Source organism: Coloeus monedula, assembly GCF_965178545.1.
Source record: "Coloeus monedula genome assembly, chromosome: 27".
In the NCBI taxonomy this organism is placed as follows: Eukaryota; Metazoa; Chordata; class Aves; order Passeriformes; family Corvidae; genus Coloeus; species Coloeus monedula.
The window spans coordinates 6,181,001-6,202,507 of record NC_138807.1 but is presented as its reverse complement, the minus strand read 5'-3'; the positions used below and the strand labels follow the sequence as shown (position 1 = coordinate 6,202,507).

The 21,507-nt window shown below is 50.9% G+C and overlaps 1 protein-coding gene across 1 annotated transcript in view; it reads left to right on the top strand.

The window, feature by feature from the left end:
* Positions 1-9,066, top strand: part of PTPRS (protein tyrosine phosphatase receptor type S) — a 125,885-nt gene extending 116,819 nt beyond the window's left edge. The window contains exons 27-35 of the mRNA XM_082297999.1: positions 403-522; positions 643-797; positions 2,205-2,490; positions 2,910-3,088; positions 3,778-3,904; positions 3,996-4,121; positions 5,318-5,472; positions 6,177-6,312; positions 6,826-9,066. Coding sequence (XP_082154125.1) covers positions 403-522; positions 643-797; positions 2,205-2,490; positions 2,910-3,088; positions 3,778-3,904; positions 3,996-4,121; positions 5,318-5,472; positions 6,177-6,312; positions 6,826-6,894 — 1,353 coding nt within the window. The 3' untranslated portion in view covers positions 6,895-9,066. The remainder of the gene's footprint in view (positions 1-402; positions 523-642; positions 798-2,204; positions 2,491-2,909; positions 3,089-3,777; positions 3,905-3,995; positions 4,122-5,317; positions 5,473-6,176; positions 6,313-6,825) is intronic.
* The last annotated feature ends 12,441 nt before the right edge of the window (positions 9,067-21,507 follow it).

Below are 21,507 nucleotides of genomic sequence, written 5' to 3'. Positions count from 1 at the left end.
AAAAAACAAGCCATTCACCCTGGAAAGCTGCAGCCTCCTTGGAAACTCCAGGAGAAGAGGCTGCTGGATCCCACTGCATGTCTCTCTTGGAGTTAATCATGTGGCAAGTTTCATACTCAGTTCTCTTGTTTAACAAGCCCCAGTACATTCCCTCTAATCTTCAGGATCATTCCAGTCTGTTGTCTTTGGGATTGATGTGTCATCAAAGCCTGTGCTTAGTCAGTAGGAGCTCTGTCTGTCTGATGGGTCTGTCCCTGTCCTGGTGCTCTGCAAAGACACTTCTTGCACCTCTCCTTGCCTTTGCCACCTGCCCAGCTTCACTGGTAGCAAGGCAGTTTGGGAATGAGCTTCCCACCGCTGAAGGGTTTGTCCCAGCACTGAGCCATCCCTCCTGTCTTGCAGATAAAGTGTGACCAGTACTGGCCAGGCCGAGGCACGGACACCTACGGAATGATCCAAGTGACGCTGCTGGACACCATTGAACTGGCCACGTTCTGCGTCCGAACGTTCTCCCTTCACAAGGTGAGCTGGCTCCTGCTCCCGTTTTCCCTGGAGATGGGCTGTGGCACACCCTGCACACACAGCACAGGCAGCTTTGGGGTGCTGGTGCCCCCGTGACCCTGGCGCTCCCTTGTCCTGCAGAACGGCTCCAGTGAGAAGCGCGAGGTGCGGCAGTTCCAGTTCACAGCGTGGCCTGACCACGGCGTGCCCGAGTACCCCACCCCGTTCCTGGCCTTCCTGAGACGGGTGAAAACCTGCAACCCCCCGGACGCTGGTCCCATCGTGGTGCACTGCAGGTACAGCTTCCCTTCCCCTGGCATGGGGGCACCTGCGAGGGAGGCGGAAGTTCAGGAGGGTGTGGATTTACCTGGGAGACAGGGATGGCTCTTAGGTGGATTCCCAGGCAGCATCTGAGAAGGAAACCTGAGGATTCCATTGACCACAGCATTTTCTGAGATGATGAGGGGTGTAATTTGTACCAAATCACTCAGATCAAGGGTTCCAGACCAGGCTGGACAGGGCTTGGAGCAACCTGGTCTAGTGGAAGGTGTCCCTGCCCATGGCAGGGGGTGGGGCTGGATGAGCTTTAGGGTCCCTTTGGCACCAAGCCATTCTGGGATTTGATGATCTTGTTAAGCAATGGGAAGTGCCTGGTGCTGTGCCAGCGTCTGGTTCTGTGTGGTGGAATTGTCTCTGGTCGCAGTGAGAAAGGAGGAGGATCAGGTGTGACCTTGGAGAGTGTTTGGGGTGTTTGGGAGGCAGAGTTGCTTCAGCTGCCCAAGGCAGAGCTGACAGTGACTGACAGAGGGTTTCTGAGTGCTGCAGCCTTTCTGATAATGCCAAGCTGAAGCCAGGTAACATTCCCTAATTCAATTCACAACCCAGTGAGGAATCTTTGAAGTCTCAGTGCAGATAAATCCCTGTGTTCCTCAGGAGGGTGTGGAGGAGCTTGTGGGTTCCTGGGCACTGGGGGAAGATCTGAGTTGTACAGGCTGCTGGGGAAGCTAATCCTGCCTCTGCTGGAGGATGCCATTTTAACAGTCTTTGTGAGCAGGCAACTTATCACTATCCTTGCACATGGCAATTATTGTGCACCTCAGAAAATGAATAAAGAGCTGTCAGCTCACAACCAGCTCCCAGATCAGCTGCTAAATTCTTGCCAGAGCTCCAGTCACCTGCTTGGTTCAGGTGTTAGGGAGTCTAATTAACAGAGATCAAGGGGGCTCAATGAAAAAAGGGACAGCACTGGAATGGTGAAAGGAAACCCTTTATTAGCAGTGGCACAAGAGAGCACAGAGCCCCGCTGAGGCGTAAATGCCATTACACACAGGTCTGATGTCACCTCGCTGCACAAAAACATTGAGGGAGAGAGGTGACGAACGGTACTCGTTACAACATCAGTGGCTTTTCAGCTGCTGAGATCGGAGAGATTAAACAGGCTTTTTCAGCCTTCAGATCGTGCCAGCCCTTTGCTGGAGCCTCGGGCTGCCACAGCTGTGCCCAGCCTGGGGTGTCACAGCAGAGGGGACAGGGGACAGAGCGGTGTGGAGGGAACAGGGGACAGGGGACAGAGCGGTGTGGAGGGGACAGGGGACAGAGCGGTGTGGAGGGGACAGGGGACAGAGTGGTGTAGAGGGGCGATTGGCACCTGCCCAGTGAAGGCCAAGCCAATCCTTCACCTCCCTCTCCCCTTGTCCCGCCAGCGCGGGCGTGGGACGCACCGGCTGCTTCATCGTGATCGACGCCATGCTGGAGAGGATCAAGCACGAGAAGACCGTGGACATCTACGGGCACGTCACCCTCATGAGGTCCCAGCGCAACTACATGGTGCAGACAGAGGACCAGTACAGCTTCATCCACGATGCCTTGCTCGAGGCCGTGGCCTGCGGCAACACCGAGGTCCCGGCTCGGAACCTCTACAGCTACATCCAGAAACTGGCACAGATCGAGGCCAGGGAGCACGTGACGGGCATGGAGCTGGAGTTCAAGGTGAGTGTGGGTGCTGGGATGGGGCGGCAGGGCCTGGGCAGGGCTCGGTGGTCACACGGAGCCTTCGTCAGGCAAGTGGGACCTTGCTGCCTCCATGTGGGAGGTAATTACTTCACTGAGTTACGCAGTTCCCAGGGGAGACCTGCCTGGCACCACAGGCAGCTTCCCTGGTCACTCCAGATCGAGACTTAATTTGCTCCCTCTTAAATTGGAGGGGTTTTTAACTTTTTGAGTAGTAGTAGTAGTAGTATTTTCTGCAAGTTTTGCTTAGGGAAAGGCCTCAGTCTCTGTGCCCCACCCCAAAAGCAAACCCCAGCAGGGCACACGGAGGGGTAGAACAGGGAGGGCAGGTAAAGGGGGCTGGCACAGGGTCAGGAGAACACTCCAGCTGAGGGAATGGTTTGTCCCTCTGCCCGCAGCGCCTCGCCAACTCCAAGGCCCACACCTCGCGCTTCATCAGCGCCAACCTGCCCTGCAACAAGTTCAAGAACCGCCTGGTGAACATCATGCCCTACGAGACCACCCGGGTGTGCCTGCAGCCCATCCGCGGCGTCGAGGGCTCCGACTACATCAACGCCAGCTTCATCGATGGCTACAGGTACGGCCGGGGCCACCCGAGCTCTGTGCCCCTGGGGCTGGGCCGGGCCCCGCACGGGGAGTCTGGGCTGGCCCATCACCTGCACACAGGTGCCAGAGGTAAATCCCCCTGCAGACCCAAATCCAGCCTGCTGACATTTTCCCCGTGGTCTTAAATTACTGATCCCCTAAAGCAGCGCAGCCCTTCTCCAGCTGCAGGTCCTGAACACAGAGCATCAGTGAGGGGTGGATTTTGCTGTTGGGAAGTTTCCAAATATGGATTGGCCTTTTTATTACCTTTGTGATTTGGGGGCATTGCAGTCCCCGGAGCTTCCCCCCAGAAACTCCAGCCCTGGGAGCTGCAACCCTCCATGGGTGGGTTTGGAGGGAACAAAGCAATTCCGTGTGCAGGTTTTCCTCCTGTCCAGGCGCACCAGCAGTGCTGGCCCCAGCTGTGGCACTGGGATTTGGGCAGCCTGGTGGTTGGATTTTCCCCTTGGAAGTGATATTTAAGGAAAGCTTCACCATTGGCTCTTTTTTTTTTGACCACTGGCACGAAAGACACCCCCACCCCTTTAGATCTTGTGCTGTTCTAGTCCTTCCCCAGCATTTCCATTTGCTCTCCCACTCTCCAGCCTTTCCATGCATTTCCCAAAGCTTCTGCCCACGCAGTGCTCCTGCCTGACCCCTCCTTGCTTTGGGCTCCCCCAGGCAGCAGAAGGCCTACATTGCCACGCAGGGGCCGCTGGCAGAGACCACCGAGGATTTCTGGAGGATGCTCTGGGAGAACAACTCCACCATCGTCGTGATGCTGACGAAGCTTCGCGAGATGGGGCGGGTGAGTGGGGGCAGAGTGGGGGCAGAGGAGGGGCTGGGAGGGGACTCCTGCAGGACAAGGACTCACAGGGACCTGTCTCTGCCCTGGGCAGGAAAAGTGCCATCAGTACTGGCCCGCGGAGCGCTCGGCACGGTACCAGTACTTCGTCGTGGACCCCATGGCTGAGTACAACATGCCCCAGTACATCCTGCGGGAGTTCAAGGTCACGGATGCCAGGGTAGGTGCTGCCGTGGGCTGGGATAGGGTGGTTCAAACTGGCAGAAAACAGGGTTTGGTGGGCTGGGCTGAGGTGTCCACACTTTCTCTGGGATTTTCAGTGGAGGAGAGCTCATAAAATATCCTGGTTGGAGGGCACCCACAAGGATCCTCGAGTCCAGCTCCTGCACAGAACAAGGTGGGGGTTGGGCTCTGCTCCCAGGACAAGAGGAAACAGCCTCAAGCTGTGCCAGGGGAGGTTCAGGTTGGACATCAGGAGGAATTTCTTCATGGAAAGTGTGGTCAGGCAGTGGAAGGGGCTGCCCAAGGAGGTTTGGAGTCTGCGTGCCTGAGAGCTCAGTTGTGATCAGGAACAGAACACACACACACAGATTGTACTGGAATATTTGTTCTTACAAATTGAAAGCTGTTTCAAACCTCTTTCACCACCGGGAGTTGCTTTGTTAGAGATGTGCCTGGCTTTGGGGATTAGTTGCAGCTTATTTGAGGTGAAAGCAGAATGTATTTCCCAAAAAAAGTTGATAAAAACCTTGCAAAGGTTTCTCGGCACCCTACAGAAAATGAGCACTTCTGTGGTTGGAAGAGGAGCCACTGCCAGTCATGTTCAAAGGGACAAATTCACTCCAATAATCTTCAATTCAATGTCAGGTTTCTCATCCAAAGGAGCATTTCAATACCTTCTCAAATTTCTGAGGCAAACATAACCCTCCCTCTCACAGCTCAGTCTCCTGCTTTTGAGGTTGCCTAAGTATTCCAGAACCTGATAATTCAATTTGCAAGGTTGAGGAGGAGGATGCCTCATCAGTCCTCATAGAACAAGATTTATCTTCCTGTCAGCTGTAATTCTGACACTGTGGCAAGTCTTTGTGAAGATTGATAGAGAGGCCAACACCTCACCTTGAACGTTCCTTTGCTGAAGACTCCATCTGTGCTGTCTGCAGTGGTCAGAGCTTTCAGCACCTGCCAGGACGTGGATCTGTGCTGACAGGCTGAGTCCAGGAACGTCAACTGCAGCACAAGCAGCTCCGTCATGGTGGGGCTGGATAATAAATACGTGTGCACTTGACTACAGCACTGAGTTGCCTCAACTTTTCATGCCCTTTAACAAGCTAGCAACAAAAATAGGGGGTGTTTTTGCCTTCTTTGTTTTCTGTCACATATACAGGGTGTTTTACTATTCCTGTTTTCTCCCCCCAGGACGGTCAGTCACGAACTGTTCGTCAGTTCCAGTTCACTGACTGGCCAGAACAAGGTGTGCCAAAATCAGGAGAAGGTTTTATCGACTTCATTGGGCAGGTACACAAGACCAAGGAGCAGTTTGGCCAGGATGGCCCCATCTCTGTCCACTGCAGGTAGGCTCATGGACACACCTCATCCATCTGGGGATGTGGAATTAAAGGAAGGAATTAAAATCCAGATGTCTCCCCCCTTTCCCACCACATCCTTGCAGGGAGATTTCTTGGGGGTGTCAGTGCCAAACACTTGATTCTGCCAGCCAAACTCATCTCCCTTCAGCCCTGGCCCTGCCCACAAGGCTTTTGACCCTTTATATTTGGAGGAGAGGTATGAAATGCTGATACTCTGAAGGAGATGAGAACCACAGTGTTATTTACAGCATATCTGTAAAATATCTATAATATTTGACCTGCAGAATTGGAAGTATTTTTTACCAGTCTCAGCCCAATTTATACCTCCAGCATTGCTGGGCTGTGTTTGCTGCTAGCAAGAATTGTTCCTCCTTACCCATGGACAGGACAGGATGATCCATTCTTATTAAAATTATTTAATTTCAAAAGCCCAACATTACATATGAAGAAAAATTTTTCCACCACTACCCAAAGCTTTTAACTTTTTAAATTTCCCTTTCTCAAACGTTTTTTGGGTCACACTCTGGCACTTGGGTTATTTCTGGATATCTCCTGGAGGACTGACCCAGGCTCTCCACTTCCAACATGTTCACAGGGCCCAGCCCAACCCCACCCCAACCCCAGCATTTACAGGAACATTTGAACGTTGTAGCCCACAACTCCCTGTTTATTTCCTCCCCTTCCTGCAGTGCTGGCGTGGGCAGGACTGGAGTGTTCATCACCCTGAGCATCGTCCTGGAGCGGATGCGCTACGAGGGGGTTGTAGATATTTTCCAGACAGTGAAGATGCTGCGAACACAACGACCTGCAATGGTGCAAACAGAGGTGAGGGGGGCCCTGTCCTGTCCCAGGAATCACAGAATGGGCTGGGTTGGTTGGGTTGGGTTGGGTCCCTCTCATTTCACTCCCTTCACTATCCCAGGTTGCTCCAAACCCTGTCCAGCCTGGCCTTTCTGAGCATTACCAAACCCTCACCTGGGGTCACTCAGCAAGCCCAGGCTGCACTGCTGATTTCACCTAAGAAATACAAAATTAATTTTAAAAAATTTAAAGTGCCTATTGTTAGAAAGTCTCTTAGAGATTTCATCCCAGTCTGGGGCCTCGATTCTTATCCAAGAACAAGAATCTGGCTGTGGGGCTGACAGGAGAGTGGGGGATGTTCAGTACCTGAGAGGCACAGACATAAAGGGAAAGGCTGGAACTTCCCTCTCCCAGGAGTTCTCATCTCTTTGAGAATCACAGAGGTTCCTGCTCAGCTTCGTGCTGTCTGGAGAGCAGGACAGGGATCCTGAGGAGCCGATTCCCACCTCTGAGGCTGCTTCTCTTTGCTGTTGGCAGGATGAATACCAGTTCTGTTACCAGGCAGCTCTGGAGTATCTGGGAAGTTTTGATCACTATGCAACATAAAAAGCCATCGTTGTGCAGACTCTACCAACCACTTCAGTCCTGGAAGGCCTCTTCTGACCCAGGAGGAGCACTTGAACTTACAAAACTGACTCAGAAGAAGTACCTTTTCATCTGGAGAATGCATCGGGAGCAGGGGGGAGGATTGGAAGGAACACCCCTTCGGGAACTCCATGTTGTAACCTGGCGCTCGCAGCGGCAGCTCGGGAGGGCTGCTCGGAACTGCTCTGGAACCTCAGGTGGTGTTCGCTGGGGAGGACGGATGGACACGGGGAAACAGATCCAACAGCTACAACACACCTTGGGAAACGTTTCTGCTGGAGAAGGGAAGGAAAAACCGACTTTGGTTACATCATTAGAGTTCAGTTTATTTACTAATATAGTTGGCAGTCTTTAAAGGAAGTCACTTGCAGAATTGGAGGTGTTCTGTGAAAGAAAAGGAACTAAATCTAAATACTTAGGCAAACTTAGGGTCAGGAGTTCTTCTAGCTGGAGTCTTAATAACCTCAGTATCAGCATTGGGATGATTCTGGGCTTGCAGGCACCTTGCAAACAGCAGTCATGGGATGCCCCTGCCACGCCAGAGGTTTTATAGCTCACATTTTGAATACTTGGAACATTCCTCATTTCTTCTAATTCCAAAATTTATTTTTTAGGATATTTAAAAGGATAGAGAAAGAGCGAGAGTTACAACCCCCAGAGCTGGCTGTGGGGGGTGGCCCCCTCCCCTTGCCTGGGCTGGGGTCTCTGACTGCTGGGTCTGGGCCCATTTCCAGCCCATCTGGCTTTCCTTGGAGCAGGGTGGGACACCCCGGGAAGAAAGGCAGCTCCTTCCCCAGGCTCTTTGCACATTCACACCCCACTGCTGCTGTGAGCAGCTGCGTCCCCCGTTCCTGCCCAGCAGAATGTCCCTGCCAGGAGCCCCAGAAGCACCTACAGAAATTTGTTTCCAATATCCAGCTGGTTCCTGGTGCCAGCCCTTCGCCTCTGAACTCAGCAGCTCTCGGGAGCTCCTCTCAGGACTGTCCCAGCACCACAGCACTCCTTGCACAGCTCCCACGTCCCACTGTCCCCAACATGCCCCAGCTGTAAAAGAACTGGGAAAGATCCAGGAAGGTGCATCCAATGGCAAATACTGTGAGTGGCTTTCTTTAAAGTATTGATGTAACTGTAACAAGTGACATTACCTTTTTTTTAAATAGTGTATTTTTTCCTTTTTTTTTTTTTAAAAAGACAAAGAATATCAGTCAATGAATTTAAAAGAAAAATTTGCTTATTTGTTCATATTATGTTCAAAGACAGTCTATTTTTTCACTGTAGAAATGTTACGTGTAATGGCTGTGATATATAAAAATGCAGTGCAAATTGCTACTTCTACATATTGCTTTTCTACCATTTAAAAGGTTTAACTTGCTCATGTAAAAACAAAATGTCCTTTCTGGATTTTTTTTTTTTTGGGTTCTTTTGTTTTAAATCACAGACCTATCCCACATCCCTGGGAGGGTGGGGGGGCAGCAGGGGAAGGGGTGGTGGCAGTGCCAATTCCCTCCCCTTCAGCTGTGGCCACACAGGGCCAGGGCTGAAATGGGAGATTCATCAACACCAGAGGCTTTTGCTGACTGGAGACAGAGATGTGATTTCGGAGCCTTGACACCCATCAGGTGTTTTAACATCCCAGGTGTGTTGCAGGTACCAGCCTAGCCTTTCTCTGTGCTGGTTGTGGCTCCAGTGCCCAGGAGTTTTCCTGTAGCCATGCACAGAGCACAGGATATCTGAGAAAAGCCACCCTGCCCCAAACTCTGCTCACCTCTGCCCTTTCCACTTTTTTTATTTTTCTAGAAGGGGTAATCATGGCCATCAAGTGCTGCCCAGAACCCCCCACACAACCCATTTCCTGTCTTTAACTGAAAAAAAGAAAAAGAAAAAAAAAAAAAAGAACCGACTGAAAGGCTTCTTCGAGATTTTACTTATTTGTGTGAAAGTTGCCCAAATTTCTAAGTATGTTGCAGCAAAATCTTACTGGACAAGTTGGGGGGAGGGGGGAGGTTTTTTTCTTTGTATGAGAGCAAAGTGCTGTTGCTTTCACACTGTTATTTCAAACTGAAACAGTAAGTGGTTTTCATACCACGGTGTATGTAGATATATTGACTTTGTATTAAAGGAAGATTGTCTGAACGTGCTGCAGCCCTGTGTGTGTGGGAGGGGCAGGGCCGAGGCAGCTGCTCTGGGCAGAGGCTCCCAAATCCGTCCTGCCGGTGCCCAGGGCCAGGGAACAGTTGCTCTCCCTCTGCTCTCCCTCTGCTCCTGCTAAAAATAGGCACCTGTACAAGCCAAACATGTGGCTGCAAAGAAACAGCTCGTTTGGGGAGCTTTGGGCCCAAAAGTGCAGTGCCACAGGCACGAGGGTGTTGCTGGTTCAGCGATGGATGAGTGGGGGGAGCTCAGCCTGCACCGGGATCCACCAGAAGGGTTCTGCCCACCTGGGGGTTTTACCCCTTGGGGGTGGTGCTGCTGCCCTGTCCGTGTGTCCCTGGTGGGGCACAGGGCTCAGATCCCTGTCCCTGCTCCAGATGGAGCCCAGAGGGAGGAGAATGCAGAGCCACAGGCCAGGGACTGGATGGGTCCTTCCAACCAAACCATTCTGGGGTCCTATGAGCTGCTGAAAACCCCTTGTCCCACTGATCCAGACCTAAGCCAAGCCAAAGGCTTTCCCGACCCTGGCTCCTGTTCACAGGTAGGCCCAGCCCATCCTGAGCTTCCCACCTCACCCACCTTAGGCCAGACAGGAGCACGGCTGGGAAAGGCTGGCGAGGACACGGGGGTTTGGAGAATGACAGAAGTGGTGCTCTGGGATCCTTCCCTCCCTTCCACAGCTCCCCCTCTCCCTATGGGAGACTGACACCACCAGCAGCAGTTTGACTCCAGCTTAAAGAAAAGAACAAAAAATTAATTAGCAAGTTCACAGAGAACCATGATCAGCATCAGGTGCTCTGAGATCCCAGGGAATGACATCACCTCCAAAATGTTGTTGCTCCATGTGAGAGATAGAGTGGGGAGGGAGCCAACCACACATCAAACAGCAACAACCCTGATGGCACAGGAAAAAAGAGAAAGGAATAAACCCCAGAAATCTCCTGGTTTATAACCACAGCTCATGTACGTGTGTCCCTCCAGGCAGTCTGGGAATAGTAACAAGTTTTGACTTCATAATCTGGACTCAAAGGAAATTTGTAGCACAAGTGGCTCCACAGCTCAGCCACAAGACACAGGACAGGCACCTCCCCAGCCTCACATCAGTGAGGGGATTTTTGATGCTCACTTTATGTTATCATTGAAGAATAGAAAGGAAAAGCTGATTCTTCTTCTGTTTCTCGGCCTTCCCCTCCCTCCCTCCCTGCCTCCCTCCCTGCCTACCTGCTCCCCTGCACTCCCAGCACTGCTATTCCTGTCTCTCCATGACGATAATCATTCCCATCACTGCTCTCCAGGCTCTTATTTTGGTTCCATCCTTTTCTGAGCTGGCATGACCATCCCTCGGGTTGAAATGCAAACCCCTCACAGAACTGAAATAAACCCCACATGGAGCACAGGAAGGTGAGTGGCAAAGAGAATTGGAACAGCAGCTGGGAACTAAGTAAAGCTTTCCAAAAATCCCAACCAACTCTGCAGGAGGCCAGTTAGGGAAGCAAATACGGGATGAAATCTTTTCATTGAATCATGGAAAATCTTGAATTGGAAGGGACCCACCAGGATCATGGAGCCCAGCTCCTGGCCCTGCACAGACACCCCAACAACCCCAGCCTGGGCATCCCTGGCAGCGCTGTCCAAACGCTCCTGCAGCTCTGGCAGCCTCGGGGCTGGGACCATTCCCTGGGGAGCCTGGGCAGTGCCCAAGAGTGAGGCTCACAGGGAGCACTCCCAGGAGAAGCTGCTGGAATTACATCCCAGTTATAGTTTTTGAATGCAACAGCCTGACATGGGGATTAATAAATGATAAAGCAAATGATAAAAAAAAAACCACAAATGATTCCTTACTCTGGGATGTGCATGATATGCTCCGACCTCACCCTGGTGCCCATCCCAGCTGCAGAGGGCAAATGAAACAGGAACTCTTGCTCCAAGCTCAGTCTCTCCAGGTTTGCTGTTCCAGACAGCACCAGCCTGAAACCTGGCACTGGGCTGAGTTTCATTTTAATTAAACTCTAAGTGATGGCCCATTGATGCCCATTTGCAGCTGGGGGGGGAGGCTCTTGTTCCTTATTGATCCCAGGGTTTTTTCCCTCCCTCTGTCTTTCTCTTCTCTTTCTCTCACACGAGCTCCAAATAGCTTTGACAGCGACTTTATTAGAGATGTGAGCAGGGGTGGAAGGAGTAAATCATTGCAGGTAATATTTTTACAACCAGAGGGCTGTCACAAGGGCTCCAGATCTACGCAGATCCAACTCCCGGCAGAGGAGCAGGGTTAAGTCATGGGCAGTGGTTTTACAAGGGATCTCAGAGCTCTCTTTTATTAAAGCTGAGAAGGACACTGAGAGCAGAGCCAAACCTCTGTCTCCAGCACGGGTTTTCCTTATGGAGTGTCCAGGGCATGGCTCAGTGCTTGCTCCGAGCACAGCCATGGGTCCAGCCCATGGCAGGATTCAGAGGTGCCCCAGCCCTGGCCGGTGCTGGTCCCATCTCCAGGGGCCCCAGGACAAGCACCTGTGTCACCCTCACAGCCCTGTCCACATCTGGCACTATTCCTATGCAAATCCTGAAGGGATTCTCTGCACAGTTTGATCAAAGTCTCTTTAAGCTCTGGCTCTGCCCGAGACTCATCCAGACCCCCACGGCCACCCTGGTGCTGCCCCGTAAAGCTCAGAGCAGCAAAGCCCTTCCCAGGGACTTGGAGGGAGCAGGCTCGTCCCAGTTCCCATTTACACCACACTGGGCAAAACCAGTTTGTGCCTCAGTTGGAATTTGCAGCAGCCTGGATGCCAAATCCCTGAGGGATTGATTTGCAAAAGGCTGTAGGCCCTTGCACAGCCCTAAACCAAGAGCCCCCCAGTCCCCTGAGCAGAACAAAGGCTTTAAAGTAGCTGTAACTGTAATTTACATTCCAGAGGAAAAGGAAAAGCTTTTCTTGGTTTACAGAATTACCCAAGTGGCAAAGCAGTTCCCAGGCCAGGAGAAATTCCTCACGTTGCAATATGCTTTAATTATACCAAGAGCAGCAGTAACAGACCGAGAAATCAATTCCTCCTCCTAAATAAGATGGTTGCAAATTCCAAGTCGTCAAGTGAACAGATGTAGAACTGAAATGGAAAAAGTAAATACCCTCGGAGGTGCTGAGAAAATTGTCTTACTATTGCTACAAGTTCATCCACTGGGAAAGGGATACAGGGAGCCTGCTCCCAGATTTCCCAAGGAAACCACAAGTTCAATCACTTCCACTGCAGTGTCACCACAGGCACTTTAGATGCCACAGTGATAGAGGAAGTGACAATTCTTGGCTGTGAGGGTGAGCAGGCCCTGGCACAGGGTGCCCAGAGCAGCTGGGGCTGCCCCTGGATCCCTGGAAATGCCCAAGGCCAGGCTGGACGGAGTATGCAGGGATAGTGGAAGGTGTCCCTGTCCCTGGAAGGGGTGGGATGACCTGGGAATGTGGCTGAAGCCTGAGCAGCAGTGTTACCTTGCTATGGGATAACCACACACATGCATTCACCCCAGTCCAGCTTTAATCTCCCTGTTTTTCCACTGTCTACTCATCCATCCATCCATCCATCCATCCATCCATCCATATCCATCCCTCCATCCCTCCATCTGCAGAGCAGGAACACCAGATCCCTTTGCAATCTGCACAGGGATCAAAGCCCGAAGTCCCAACCTCGCTGTGCCTTTATCTCCTGAAACACCAAAGGCCCAACTCCTTCCAGCCATCAGAGGGAGGAATTCCTGATTAAGGAGTTTGGGCTGCGTCCATCTGTGTCCGTGCCCGGCCGTGCGCACACGGGGCACACGCAGGCGTGCAGATGGCAATCCCAGATTATTGGGTTACACAAGGGCTTTATCCCGGGCTTACGGAGGATAATAAACCCCTCGGAAAAAAAACTGTGTCCAAATGATTAAAAAAAAGTCTCTTCTCTTGAAATATATAACGTTCTGCCTGAGCCGTGTAAGGTGTTGTTCAGGAAATTGCTGAACATCGCTGGTTCAGGTTCCACTTCCACCAGGCCCTTCTCCCATCTCTGGGCTGGGAGAGCCAAGCACTTCCCAGTAGAATAACCAGCAGGGTGGGGATGGCACATCGGTACTGCTGTGAGCAAAGAACAACCCACACCCAACCAATAGATGTATTTTTATGGTTTTTTAGGGCAACAAACACCCTGCCTAAGGCTCAGACTGGATGGGGCTCCAAGTATCCTGGCCTAGTGGAAGGTGTCCCTGCCCATTGCAGGGGCTTGGAATGAGATGAGCTTTAAGGTTCTTTCCAACCCAAACCACTCTGGAGTTCTGTGAGGTGTCTGCCCGTGTGCTGAGTCCCAGTCCAGAATGCATCCCCCTTCTCTCCTCCAGAGCACACCAGGAAGGAGCTGCTGAGCATTTGCCTCGGGGGTGAGGTGCAAACCCTTCCCCCTGGGGTGACAGCCGAGGCAGCTGAGTCACACAGCCAGAAATGCAATGAAAACCACCAAAAAAAAGTGCAAATGACTAAAATAAACCCACGTGGGCCCTGCAGATTTTGCCCACGGGATATTTTCAGAGGCTGGGGAGGAAATGCTGGAGGTACCTTCAGGGAGTCTCCAGCAGCAGGGGAGTGGAGGGACAAGGGAATAACATCAAACAGCAAGTTTCGGGGGCCATTGCTGAGAACCCAGTAGAGCATGAAATTGCAGATCCACCACATGGAATCCCAGACTGGCTTGGGCTGGAAGAGACCTTAAAGTTCCTCCACTTCCACCCTTGCAGCTCCCAGGGCTTGCTCCATCTGCACAGAGGATGAGAGGCAGAAACAAACCCTCCACAGGTCCAATTCACAGGACACGTTGGTGTCAGAGGGGAAAATTTTCCACAGGTGACATCTGGAAACACAAATGTGACCTTTTTAAGCAGGAAGAAATGTTTTCAAAATTTCTTAGCCTCAAATGTCTCACTCCTCCTCTCCCACCTCCCTCTCCTCAGAGATCTTGGACTTGCAGGAGGGGTTATATTTTAGGGTATCCCTTTTTAGCTACAAAGAATTTTTTTAGGTTGAAACCTAAAGATAAATCAAACCAAATTACTATTCCCTCAGGAAAAGCAGATTCAAATTGCTGCACAATTTTTTATCTAAATAATGTTTAAATTTTAAAAAGGGGGGAGAAAAAACTAATTACATCTTTGTGTGGGAGATCATAAATCACATAATTACAATGGGAACCTCTGCATCTTTCCAACAGACCAAAAGCAGACTACACAAGTTCTTATCTCATTATTGTTTAATTAAGAATTATATTTGAGCATCTTCTTTTTAATTATCATGGAGCCCAGATGACTTCTAATCTCCTCTTTACCCAAAACGAGGGAAGGTGCAGTCCAAAACGGGCACTAATGAATTTACAATTTGCTCTTTGGGGAACTTTAATAAAATTTACTCCACACAGAAGATTAACACTGATAAAGTGAACTTCCAAAGAGAACATTTGGTTCCTTTCAATTGGCATCACACGAGTGTCAGGAGCTCACAGAGGCGATGCTGAGGTGTTACTTTTTGGGGAGGTTCACGCAGGGTTCTGTGATTGCTCCAACACCCCAAAACACCCCTGAGGGGACAGCAGGGCTGGGGGAAATGGGGAGCAGCAGAATCAGGAGCTGTGTCTGCACAAAGGCAGGGACACCTCCCACTGTCCCAGGCTGCTCCAAGCCCCAATGTCCAGCCTGGCCTTGGGCACTGCCAGGGATCCAGGGGCAGCCCCAGCTGCTCTGGGCACCCTGTGCCAGGGCCTGCCCACCCTGCCAGGGAACAATTCCTGCCCAAGATCCCATCCAGCCCTGCCCTCTGGCACTGGGAAGTTCTATTTCGCTCCTCTGAACATGAGGAGAAACTTTTCCCCATCAAAACCTTTTCCCACTGAGGTCCCTGCCCGGTGTCCTGCTGACCCTGTGACCCGGGGTGACAAGCTGTGACACACACACACACACACACAGAGATATCTTTATAAATGTGTGAGGGGTTGTTTAAGCCCAGCACACAGCAAACACCTTTTAATTCAATTGGCTGAATCGACACAGAGAGATTATTAGTTTTCAGTAAGATTTGATTCAATTAATTAGCCTGAAAATATCAGCACAGCCAGGCGAGCAAAGAAAAACAGAGATAAATCCCTGCCATGGTGCTGCTTCATCTTTTAAAGGCAATTAACTCTTAGTTATTAGCTTTTAATTAGGGAATAATAATGACACCATTAATACAGTTTATTATACTTGTCAGCAGACAGCTGTTCCAACCAGATTCTATTATCAGATCTTGGCTTTTGTCTGCTCCTTGCAGGGGAGGGGAGGCAGAACTGGGGGGTCCCGGGCTGGTTCCCCCCTCCCACTGCCCTGGGAGGGAGCTGCCTCTCACCCCAGCCCCTTCCCAGGGATGCAGCAGGAGTACCAGCTCCCTCCCAGACCCCAAAGGGGGCTCACACAGTCACCAGAGGTTTCGCTGCTGTGTTAAACAACCCCTGGAATGGCTCCTCCTTCTCGGGGCATCCCGGTGGCAGCAGCCCCAGCCCTGACTGTGCCCTTGATGTCTCTGTCCCGGGTGATTCCCGAGCCTTCCCTGGGAAGGGGATGCTGGAGCTGTGCCAAAGATGGTTTTACACCTCAGCTCACAACACCTGAGATGGATCCCAAACATCCACAGCACCAAAAACTTGCCTGTTTTGTTTTCCTTTCCTTCCAGCTTATCCCCCTCTTTGGAAGTGCCGTGCAGAGTAGGGCAGAGCTGACTTGGAAACAAATAATCACCTTAAAGAAATTAAGCACTTGGAATAATTCTACCCATTCCTAGTCTCCTCACACCCCACTGCCAGGCCCAAATTCCTGCAGGCAGCTGCCGAGGGTGCCAGAAACACCATGGAATTCTTTCTTTCTTTTTGCCCCAAATTTATTGTGAAACTTCAAATCCTTCTGTAAGAGCAACAACCACGACCTTGGCAGTGGCCAAATGCCTCAAGTTTTCATTTCTGTGTCTGCTGAGTCACCAAAAGAAAATCTCCAGAGGCCAGTGATTACACAGCAAACAACATTTCCCATTATTTTCTCCATTATCCTGTTTCACCGTGTTCTAGCAGAGACTGGAAACCATTTCCAGGGCACAAGCCTGTCTTCACTGTGGTTTTTTATTCCATTATCACAAAGGAATTAATCTTACCCCAAATTATGCACACAGGACGCTCCAGCAATACAAAAACGCAATGCCATAAATTTCCCCGATCTACTTGGGAGTTAATAAATCAGAAAAATAAGTGTAAAATATTCTGGTGGGTTCCACCACCTTGGTTTTAATTTGTTTTCCTTGCTCTGGACTGGAGGAAGCCCTAAGGGAAACTCCAGGAGCTCCTTGAACTGGCAGCCTGCTCGTGGAAGGAATTTTCTTCCTCCTCTCCCAGCACAGTGCAGTCAAGTCCTGAGGAAAGAAACGAAGCTGGAGCAGGAACAGAGCAGCTGGAAGAGCCTATTTGCAATTTTCTACAGGAAAGCAGAGAGTTGTTAAATTGAAAGCAAAGCTGTACAAAAGGAAAAGCTTCCCCCAATGAGCACTGACATAAAAATAAGAAGGAAGAGGAAGGCAGGGTTATAACCAGACTACAACCACGAGCACTTGGACCTGGGAACTGCGGCACAGAGACGCTGTACTGAAGGGAAAGGGGAAGAGGAGAAAGGGAAAAATAAAAAGGAAAATGAGCATCAGTGCTGGGGAGCCACGGCAGGACACGGCAGCTCCCAGGACAGGCTGATCCCTGTCCCCGGCTGGCAGCGCCCGGGGGAGGTGACCGAGGCGTTGTCACCTCTGTGTCACACGCAGCTCCCAGCCCGAGCTGCCCCCGCCCTCACACCGTGACCGAGCCCGAGCAGCTCAGGAGAAGCTGTTCAGTCTTGGTACAACAACACAAACTTCTCCGCTCAGGAGTGGCTTTTTCTCAGCTGTGTCCAGGTGCAAGCTGGGAGAGGAAAACCAGCAAAAAAATTGAGTTTCAACAAACTTTGCCTTTCATCCAGTGCCACCCCCTCCCATGGCAGGGACACCTTCCACCATCCCAGGCTGCTCCAAGCCCTGTCCAGCCTGGCCTTGGGCTTTTCCAGGGATCCAGGGGCAGCCCCAGCTGCTCTGGACACCCTGTGCCGGGGCCTGTCAGTGCTGCTGCTCACGGCAGAGCTCCATGTCACCTGCAGGTGCTTCACCACTCAGGTCTGAGCACAAACATCTGAATCCAACCAGGAAAAAACTCAAGAACCTCTCTTACTACTGAGAAAAACTGCAGGGAAATTAAGTTGGACAAAATGGGCCAAGTCCTTGATTTGGGAGTATCACAGAAGTGAGAGAAATCACAGTGCTTAACAAGCAGCCAATTGTCTCTAAGCTGAATTAGTGAAAAATGTGATGATAAATTGCTCCTATAACCCAGCCCCATCCCTAGCAGAGGCAACTCACACAGTTGTGCTCAGGCAGATTTTTCACTTTGTGCTGACAAAAATCTCACACTAATCACCCAAGCCAGGCCACAAAGCTCCTGGATTGCAGTGTTAATTCCATGTTATAGCTGAATCCCAGATTAAGCAGACACACCACGTCTCCAGCTCCAACTGGCTCTGAGCTATTCAGGTAACAAAGAGAAGGAAACCTCAGCTCTAAGCAGAGCCACGACGAAATCATACTTGCACCAGAGCCCTTCTCCCTCCTCGTGGCTTCTCCACAGAGAAAACTGTACAGCAACCCTTCTGTACCTCCAATCAACTCTGATTCATCTCTTTAGTCAGGCAGATGAATCCCTGCTCCTCTCCAAAGCAGCAGCATCTTGGCCTGGATCATGGGTAACTGACCATTCACTCCTCATCAAAGACAACTTGCTGTTTTCCAGAGATGGCTCCATTAAATGAAGCAGATGAGCAGTGGATCTGGCCATTTATTTATTTTTAAACCCTGATCTGGGGCACAGGGGAGGGTATCACTCCTGTTTCAAAAACAGATTGGCTGCGAGCTCGTTTGCTGGGGGATGGTAGCAGCTGGCATCTGAAATGGCAAGGCTGGGGTGGAGAGGTAAGCCAAAGTCAACTGTGCTGAAACAGAGCAAAAATCCTGTTTGTTCCACAGGAAAAGTGGTTAAGCTGTGGTGGCTGTGTAATTCCAAATAGTATTTGCACAGTGACCTTTACATTTCCCCTCTTGGAAACCAAAAATTTAATTGTTTTGCTGCTGTCATGCAGAATAAATAACTCCCAGTGACTTTCTATTGGTGAGCAAGTAACCCAAGGACTTCTCTTCTTCTGCTATCAAAGCTGCCAAATAATTCTGTGTCAACAGCTCCAGCTCATTTGAGTCTCAGGATTGTGCCAAAACTGCCTTTTTTTGTGTCCGTGTGCCAGCACAGTTGTTCATGGGACAAGGAACAAGAGATGACCCGAACATGGGGCTGGAAATCAGGAACCCACAGGAGCTCCCCTGGAGCCTCTCTGCTGGATCCCAAGTGATTTGTTCACTCTGCCCCTGTAACTCCGGGATCCAACCTGTGTCAGGTGCTCTGACTCTGACACTGCTCAAATTTCCAGAGTTAAATTCACTCACGGGGTGGGAAATCCCACGAGCTCAACTCAAAGTGCTTTCAAACTAAAACAGCACCTTCAGAGCCAAGTTTAGGTTAAAAGAGCTCCTGGTTACCTTAAGCTAGAACTCCCTGAGTTAAGCACTCCCACCAAAGCATGGGCCTGCTTCCAGAAGGGAACTGCACCTGTTTAATGAGCAGTTTTATTAAACGGGCGCAATTTGTTCAAGCTGAGGGAGAACTACTGATGAAGAACTAATACAAACAGCAAGGGAAGGGGAACAGAGAAAAATCCTCACGGAATAACCTCAAGAAATAGAAGTTCTGCAAAACTGGCCAAAGCACAGATATCTGCAGCACATGACAAGGCTTTTCCATCATCTGCCCTTTCCCTAAGCTGAACAGTCAACAAAATAAAGCAAAAATAAAGCAAGTGCACTGAAGACGGAGTGTCTGAGATCCTGGGATGTCCAACCCTGTACAAGCTGGGAGCCTGGAGAGGCCATGGATGGGAAATCCACCAAACCCCACCTGTGGACACGGGTCTGCACTGGAGATTTGCAGAAGTGCATTTGCAAGAAGAGTTGTTTGCACAGGAAACCAAAATGAGAACCCAAATTTTGGTTCCATGGGACCAAAGTGAGAGAAGCGTGACCCAGCAGAGGACAAAGAGGTGGAATTCTCATCAGGCTTCAGGGAAGTTAGGATTGTCCATTCAGCCCCATCACTGCACAGCCTCACCCAAGCAACACTGCTAATTTTAGTTTTCTATTTAATCCTGTCCTTTACAAAGGAAAAAAGGAATTGTCTCCTCCATTTCACCTTGCCAAGCTCAAGATCTTTCCCAGACAGGAGTTAATGAATCTCCAGGCCCTGTCCCACTCTCCAGGCACACGGGGAGTCTCCGCCGGCCTGGGAGGAGGAAGGAGCCGCTGATCCCCATCTTGTCCCTGCTGCCAGCAATTAGCACAAATGACTTTATTGCGTGGGACAGTTGTGACATTGACTCGGGGACTCTGAGCAGCTCCTGTGCCACAGGTTTCAGAACATCTGCTCTGGTGTCCTGGTGCTCGGGAGCCTGCAGGAAACCCCAGCCCTGGGCGCCAGGGAAAGCTCCACACCTCACCGCAGCGGGCACCCTGGCACAGCCTGCGAGGGCAGGAGCAGCGGCTCCAGGCAGGTGGGAGCCGCAGAGCAGCACCACCCCTGAACATCTGTGCAGGCAGCATCCGCAGAGGATGGAGCTGGCACCAACGGGGAGCGTGGAAAAGCCACAGGAGGAAACTGGAACGCGCTTTGGTGCAGCTGCAGCTCAGCCGTGCAGGGTACCGGGGCTCAGTACCCACGAATGCCCTGCTCCGGGGGTCAGTACCCACGAATGCCCTGCTCCGGGGGTCAGCACCCACGAATGCCCTGCTCCGGGGCTCGGTACCCACGAATGCCCTGCTCCGGGGGTCAGTACCCACGAATGCCCTGCTCCGGGGCTCGGTACCCACGAATGCCCTGCTCCGGGGGTCAGCACCCACGAATGCCCTGCTCCGGGGCTCGGTACCCACGAATGCCCTGCTCCGGGGGCCAGGAAGGCGGAGAGGTGGGAGGAGGAGGAGGGTGAGGAGCGGTGTCAGCCCCGGCCGGGGCTCAGGGAGCACGGCCCGGCGCTCCCATCGCCTCCCCGGCCCAGCAGAATCTCCTGTGCCCCCACCCCACCCCGCGGGGGCTCCGGGGCTGCCTGGAAATGGGGAAATGTGGGAATGTGGGGCAGCGGAGGGGCTGAGCCCTCTGACCACGGGCAGTTCCTGGCAGGCGCTGCTGCTTGAGACATCTTTAAAATCGCATCACTGCAGCAACACAGCCGACCTGAACCTCAGAGGTAAGCTTCGCGTGGGTGTGAGTTCCAAGAGTTCCTCCCAGCAGCTCCTCCACACTGGACGAGTCCTCAGATCATGTCAAGGAAAACGAATAAGCTGCAAAAGACAGGAAGTTGGAGATTTCTTTTCTTTCGCATAACCCGCAGCACCAGCCTCATCCTGCAATAACTGGAGAGGAATTTGTCAAAAAGCTCAGGATGGGAAATTTAAGGTGTTTAAATGAAGTTTCAGGCAGATGCTGTTCGAGGAGGTTCAACGACCTCCTGCTGAACAAGACCTTAAACTTAGAAATGAAGAGACTTCAACCCCCCAAAAAGTGTCATTCTGAAATGCTCAACAGCCTTTAATTCATTTTGAGCCTAGAGGCAGAGAAAAAAATAGGCAAAAAATACATCACAGCCTTAATCTAGGGGGAGAAAGAAAAAAATCATTATTTTTATAGCACATAATCAGACACAAATATATTTCACTGGAGGAAGGGGTAGGAATGTGCATTTCCTATTTCCTTGTCAATAGTCTGATGCCCAGAGACCATCAATATGGCCACTATCCCAAATCTGCACAAGTCATTCCTAAACCAAAAAGAGGGATTTAAAAATCAACAAAAAGAGAGAAAACCCTTGCACCAAGGAAGGGCATTCAACAGTTCCAGGTTCATGTTTCAACATAACTCAGCATCTGAATATGGGGTGAGGAAACACACTTCTGTTTTTACAATATAAATAGTATTTGGAAAAGGTACTACATATGGATACAGCAACGGTGCTATTGCAGGACTCAAACATGCAGAGGAAATTCCCCGTCGCTCACAACCACTCATCCCATCCCACCCTTCCCTCCCACCTCCAAAAAAAAAATCCTCTGCTGGTTAAATTTCTCTTTCAATTGTTTTAAATATTTCTCTCATGGCCTGGCAACATTCTTAGTCTTTTATACAGCAAGTTTTCTATTTAATCACATTTCAAACGACAGGAGACAGC